Consider the following 7,048-nt stretch of genomic DNA (forward strand, 5'->3'; position numbering starts at 1 on the left):
TGCTTTGTGACACAATTGTAAAAGATGATGCCTATGGAGTTGGTTAGAATACATAACCAAAAAGAAACCGTGTATAAAATCATGTTAAAATACATTAGAGTGGGAAAAGGGGTCTCGCACTCCAGGTTAAAAAAATTAAGCCCTCAAAATCCAGCAAAGTTGCTGGGGGTCTCTAAGGTAGAGGGAATTAGCACACTTGCGAATTCTTCGTAACAAGGGGCTTCACAGAAGACACCCTAGCTGGATTCTAGCAGTGGGGCTGGGTGCACTGGATGAGAGGCCTCCCCATCACAGAAAACCCACAGATACACAGAAATCCTAAGAGGCTTCAGGTAAGTACACACCAAAGCCGAAACAGTACCTCAGCATTGAAAAGTCAGTGGATTCCTTGTGGTGACTGAAAACAAGACCTCAGAAGGAACTTTGCAGCAGGGATCGATGAGGAAGGCTCTCAGCAAGGTTTCCCTTGCAGCTGAATGTGGTTCTGCGGATCTGGCACCTTTTCAAGGAGCACAGAAGACTACAATCGCGGCTGAATTCTCGTCGTTACAAAGGTCCAGCACTCTGCTGAGGGGACTTTTCGGACTCAATTCGTGTCTCTGGAGATCCACCAGGATGCCCACGAATTTTCAGCGAGATTCGGAAGACCGTGCACCCCACGATGGCTTGAGGTCCCAGGGTATTGGGGTATTACAACAACTTAAAGTCCCAGCAACGCATTGGGATGGCTCAAAATGCAGATCTTCAGTCTAGTGGGTCTCGCCAGAGTCAGGGGTCGTCATTTTCGGAGTTGCCTGGTTGTGCAATCAGGACAGCCAGCTCCCCCACTGGGATTTGTTCCCATCCAAGCAATGCATAAGCCAAAGGGCTGTGGAGTTTTGGACTCCTACCCCGCTTCCTGCTCTCACAGACTGGAGCCAGGCCGAAGATTAAAAAAAAATCAATAAAAAAAATACAAATCACACAAAGGAATTTCCCACCCTGCATGTCAGGGGAAGCAAGAAACAAGGAACACTAAAATGGCGAATAACGAAGACCGGGGCCATTTTGGCAAAATTAACACCCTTAGGTGCCTTTACTGCAGCTGTTAAAGGTGCACCAAATTAATACAAGGTATCACTGCCACCAGTCATTGAAGGTAAGCTTGTCCCTGTAAAAACTTAGTTTTAGTGTGAGAAGTAGATACATTGCATCTTTCCAGCGCTCCACATAAGGTGGGGTGTGCTGGCTTCACAGAATAAAATGTAAGGGATCCAAAGATCCTTTCTACCCTTGGGAACTGCAGTTAATTGAAGCTTAACAAAAGAAAGTTACAACGTGGAGCCCCTAGGGCAACCCAGCAACAACAGGCACTTATTGCCAATAAGTTGTTAAAGAGGATAACTTTAAAAAGACACTATGGAGAGTCAAAAAAACAACACCCATAAAAAGAGTTAAAGATTGTGTGAGTGTGGAAAAAGGTTCCGGCTCACTGAGGTATTAAGGAAAAATATCCCACTAAGACTGCAAAACGTTCTGGGGTTGTACCAGGTCAGGAAGACTTACAAGTTCTGTGAAAATCTTACCTAACAGTTTATTTAATTTAATTCTATTTTTCTTAAGTGACTGTATTCCTCTCTGTACACGTTTTCCCCACTATGTTATAGTGGATCATCAGGGGAGAATCCAGTTCTGTTTGATTGCTCCATCTGTTAGTGCATGTTTTAGGTATAGGTGTCCCACTGTTTAGGCCAGAGTGTGCAAGTACCAAAGATTCTTGGTGAAAGGGATCCACTTGTCCCTGGTGCGATACCACTGATCCACGATTGCTACCTTGATTGGGGTTTAGCTAACCCCAGGCTCCTCTTTTCCACTCTAACTAGGGTGGCCTCCTAAAATCTGTCCACCAGGCCAGATTCAAGAAATCCATCTCAACACTTACCCAAACAATTTACCACAAAGACTTCCATAAATTATACTAGGGGTCATATACAGAATAAAGCTAAAAGCAGAAAAAGGAAATAAAAACTAATATATATATTAGATTTCAAACAAATGCGTTATTTTTTTGTAAACAGAAATACAACCTGAAGTTACAAAAGTCATACCTTTCATTTCCACCACGTCAACTGGAACCTGCTTCTCCCTCATTCTGAAAATCTCAAAGTTGGTGACAACGCCCTGCGTAAACAGAATAAAGCTGCTTGTTAATATAAAAAGCCAAACAGCTCTTCACTCAAAGCAATGTGATTTAGCAGTCAAAAAATACTTTGGTCTTTGCGAACAAATAATATATCAGTGCAAACACATACCTGGGTGCCTTTGGGTGTCCTGTCGACCTTGACACACAGGTAATCACCGTTCTTTTGCCACTGAAGCTTGCAGTCTACTACGTTGAATAGGTTACGCACTCTTATTTCTTGCCGAGATGGCAGTTGCATCAGTGTCACTCTGGCAGGGATGTCCTTGTCCTCAGGAACCCAAAATGCAATGATATTTCCTCCTGGAGACCATGAGAAATCTCTACGAGTACAAAGGTGACTAAGTTAGCACAAATGTACTAATGCCCAAGCTTGCTGTATGAACGTCCTCTACAAATAGAAAATATCTACTTCAATGTCTCCTGTAATAAAATAATCAATTCATACTAGGACCATACGTACTAAGAGAAACCCATATAATAACGTGAACATTTAAATAAGAATTGCATAGGTAATGATCAATAAAGGTATACCAAAACCAACAAAGCGCTTCGAATGTTTAAAGCACATTATGAAAAAATTTACTGCTAATTTGGCTAAGCAATGCAGAAAAATTATTGTTATTTTCTCCTAAAACCAATGCCCATATACCACCCAGGGAATCCCAATGAATGGGTTCAGATGTTATAGTGAAAAGGGCCTCAAGAACATACTTTATCCCGCTGATCTTCAAGCTTTTTTTGTCCAACAGCCCCATTGACTGCGAGAAACAAAAATCAAAAAACATTAAGTCAGTTTCATAGAACACACACATCAAACATCAATGTAATCAAACATAATGGCAAGGGAACACAGTGTATAAACTGTATAGTTCAATGTTCCCTTGCAATGAGCGCCAATGAGTAAAGAAAGCACAAACTGAAACCTCTTAGCCAATAGGATTTTACTTTGGAAGGAACTGCATTAAATTCTATACTTAACTATGAAGTTCGGCTTTGCTAGAATGGTTTATTTCACACAATCTGAATACAATTTTTGTATTTAATCAAGATAATGAAAACTTATTAGCATCCACAGTGTTGAGGGGAGGGCACTAATCAGTTTACTCGGGTCACAGGCTGAATCCCACATTCCGGGCAACCCAACGGCTGCCCTCCCCCCTGCCATTTTCCCGACCCTTCCTTACCCTTAATTTCCGGCACTCCCACCCCACTTGAAACTACCACCAAGTCTTACTTCCGGCCGCCAGGGAAATGGAAGAGGGGTTACACTTGGAGCCCCATCTTCAAGCTCTGTGGGTCCATTTTGAAACAGTATTTTGAATTAATGGGACGCTGCAAGGCACCCCATTCATTCATCCAAGACCTAGCTATCAGTACCCCAGGTTACCGGATCGGCAACACTAAAGCCCGTAACTTGGGCCCCAGGCAGTTACAACCTGGTCCAGTGTGTGGAACGGGTGATTATTGCTAAATTTAAATTATTTTGATATAATATATGAATGGTGAGATCACAATCACATTTTTATTGCAAGCTGGTCATTATGCTTCAGTGAATATTACACAGCAATTTATGCAGCAAAAACATCTAAATGAATCCAATTACAAACATCTCACATAAAATAAAAAGCCATTAAGATTGCCATAAAGGACTGGTGATAAACAAAGGTCTACTGAGCATCTGAAGGCTTACTACCTAAAATTCACACTAACAGTTAAGATTTTACTAAGCTACAGATTATGGGTCAAGAGGAAAAAAAATTAAGAAACAAAATACACTTAGGTTGCAGGGCATCGTCGCTTAGCTGGTGGACTCTAGGGGCAAACGCGAGTAGTCCCGCTTTTGCCTTTAGAATGGTAGAAGCTGGTACAAAAGTAAAGTAATATACCAGAACACACCATAAGAAAGTCCATGTTAGGGAGATGTATCATTTTAATGCCAAATCCCCTCTACCTGTGAGACCCCCAGCACTTTTTGCTGGACTTCTGGAACTTTCTTGATCTCCTGAATGAGGGGAGTCTTTTTCCCCTTCCCCTCAGTTTCACTCAGACCATGGGAACCCTGTTTTTTACTTTCCTTTATAGGGTCATGCTTTCCTACATGCTTTTCAAAAGCATATGCGTTTCACTTTTTCTGCACACATTGCCTTTTTTGCAGTGTTGCAGAGAGCCCTTGTTAGGGAGAATTCTCAGAAATGCCCCCAGCTTAGAGACCCCCAACAACTTTGCTGGATTTTGAGGACTTCATTTTATTTCTGACCTGGAGAGAGTGAGACCCTTTTTCCCCCACTCTCTCATGTATTTTAATGAAATGTTCTACACTGTTTCTTTTGGTTATGGAGTCTAACAAACCCCATAGGCATCTTTTACAATGGTGTCCCAAAGCACCTTCAGCGCAGTGAGACAGGGAACTCTACCATATTTCCCAAGGTTTAAATAGCTTCTCTGGGATAAACTACTGTTTCCCAGAGCAGTAAAGTAAAATTGACTTTACTTTGCATTGTAACTTTCTAGACCCAGCACACACTATCTTACAATAGAGTGCAGGAGGGGTTAACTAGTAACCCCTTTTTGTCTAGCTTCTTATGTAACATTTTAGGTTACCCTTTCCTCACTAAATGGCTGGTGGCAGTGGTTTCGTTTTGAACTACTGTGGTCCGAATTTACCGCAAACGTTTGCGGCTCTGGTAAAGGAACCGCGGGAGACATCTTTCAAAATGGCATAGAGCCATCTTTGACAAAATGGCCCCCGGTCTTTTTTCGGCATGTCTTTGTGGAAAGGTCTTTCTAGAGATTTTTTCTGCGTGACAAGCCAGGTTTGGTCTCTTTGTTCATTTCGCCTTCGGTAGGGTTTCTGAGTGAAACCCGCCTATGGCTCCAGTGTGTCTGGGGTATGCAGGAAGTGAGGGAGGTGCCAGAAACCCTGTGCTCAATCTCCTAGGAGACCCAAATGCACTCTGTAGTGATTGGCTGACTGTCCGGCAAGGACAGCCACCTTGCTGGGTGAGTGGCAGTGAGGCTGGAATGAATGGGAGAGAACTGAATAAAAGTCGAGTCTGGTGGCTTGGAAGGCACAGTCGACCAAGGGACTAAGGAACCGAAGAAGAGCTTCAAGAGGACGGTTGCTGCAACTCCTGCACCGTTTGCCCGGTGAAGCCATGCTGCAGGTGTGAATCATCAAGTTTGCATCGACAGAGAAGCCCTGCAAAGGACTTCTCCCTTTGAGCTGGTAGGACCAATCAACTCTCAAGTAAGCCACCTGGACACCTATCTCGGAGCTGGTTGCATTTCCTCATAGTGCTGCAGGAAACCATAGAGCCAGGGAGAGGGACAACAGATTGTGTGCCTTGCTTGTAAGCTGGCCTAAAGCGTTTGGAAGATCCTCTGGACTCCCACGAAGTCGGGCCGACCAAGCCTGACCCGCCCCTCAGCTGAGTGTGGGACCTCTGCAGCAAGGACAGTCCACCTTGACAGCCAGGACCAGCGTTGTTACCAGTGCGGTAGCTAAAACGTGAAACTGCCACTGAAATTGAAGTATGCCAGTTGCAAGCTTGTGACCAGTCCCAGTGCAGGAGTCGCCCGACATCCTCCCCCTTGTCCCCACGACAGACCCAGGAGCAGTGAGATCCGCCAGGAACAGAAGTCATCAGCTGCATCTTTTTCTTCCTTTAAAAAGGTACTATAAAACGAGACAGAGAACTTGCCTCTCACGGTGAAAGTGCTTGAAACTTCACAACTCGCAGGCCTTATCAGCTTGTGACCAAATATATGATTCTTTTTACAAACTACTTCTAAGAACTTGTGCAGAAACTTTTCCATTTACTTACCAGAACCGCTTTATTCTATCCAAGACTTTAGCCCATTGACTTTGGCCTAGCCTATTGAATTGTATTGAATCTTCTGGTGAACTCCAAATACTTGAAATGTCCAAGAATAATTGTAGTCTTTTATTTTCTGCCAACCTTTGCCTTTTACTCCTCTTGAAAAGTATGTAAGTATATTTGTGTGTTATTATATGATCGTCTCCTTCCAAGCGTGTTTTATAACTGATGTATACATTAATAAGTATTTATCCAAGAAACCTCGAGTATAAGAGTTTATTTGAACACCTGCAATTGTAGACCTCTGTGTAACATTACTGCTCACATTCCCCTCTTGAGATGAGCCTGGCTGCTCAACAAGCTACCAAAACTGTGTAGTACAGACTTATACCAAAGGTTGGTTTGTTTACACTTGTAGTCATAGTGTGTAGTGTTTGCAGAGTACTGCATGCAAAATCTTTGCCTACCAAGCCCATGCCGTTCGCCCAAGCCCAAAGCTTGGGCACCCATAGGGAGCCTTTCCCCAAGGTCCCTGAAACCTTTTTGACCCACAAAAAACCTTTTACTAACCTGTAATTGAAAAATTTTCTGGAACTTTGCCCTTTCTGCTGCTGTGCCTTGCCCGCTTTACCTCCAATCTGACTTTGAATAAAAAAAATAAAAAATAATAAAAATCGCTGTAGGTTCACAAGCTGTCACACTTGTGAAGGGTAGAGCTGAAATTAACTCTAGCAAAGCAGCAACTTCAAGTCTCAACTGAGAGGAGAAAGCTACACAATGAGTTAAGTACCCCAAGTCAGAACAGTACCTTACCTTAGGTTAGAAGAAGAGTGGTCCCAGCTGGCTTCTGTCTGGTTGCAGTGATGCAGATTCGGTGTTCCTGGGCCTCAGTCTTGGGGACAAGAGGGACGACGTCTGGAGGATCCTTGCTTTTAGGCAAGATTGTAAGCAGTACCCTTTGGGTGCACTACAACAACCTTGACCTCCTGGCAATAGGGACCCAACCTTTGGTAGAAGTCTGTGTTAGGCAAAGTTCGATGTAAACTTG

At 43.4% G+C, this 7,048-nt stretch overlaps 1 protein-coding gene across 1 annotated transcript in view; it reads right to left on the reverse strand.

Annotated features, from left to right (window-relative positions):
- Positions 1-7,048, reverse strand: part of EIF3B (eukaryotic translation initiation factor 3 subunit B) — a 356,055-nt gene that overhangs the window by 194,187 nt on the left and 154,820 nt on the right. Inside the window, exons 9-11 of the mRNA XM_069647617.1 lie at positions 2,894-2,940; positions 2,292-2,502; positions 2,088-2,160 (exon numbers count right to left, since the gene is read on the reverse strand). Of these exons, the coding sequence (XP_069503718.1) occupies positions 2,088-2,160; positions 2,292-2,502; positions 2,894-2,940 (331 nt within the window). The remainder of the gene's footprint in view (positions 1-2,087; positions 2,161-2,291; positions 2,503-2,893; positions 2,941-7,048) is intronic.

The sequence above is a fragment of the Ambystoma mexicanum genome, chromosome 2q, assembly GCF_040938575.1.
Source record: "Ambystoma mexicanum isolate Mex_15411 chromosome 2q, UKY_AmexF1_1, whole genome shotgun sequence".
Taxonomy (NCBI): Eukaryota; Metazoa; Chordata; class Amphibia; order Caudata; family Ambystomatidae; genus Ambystoma; species Ambystoma mexicanum.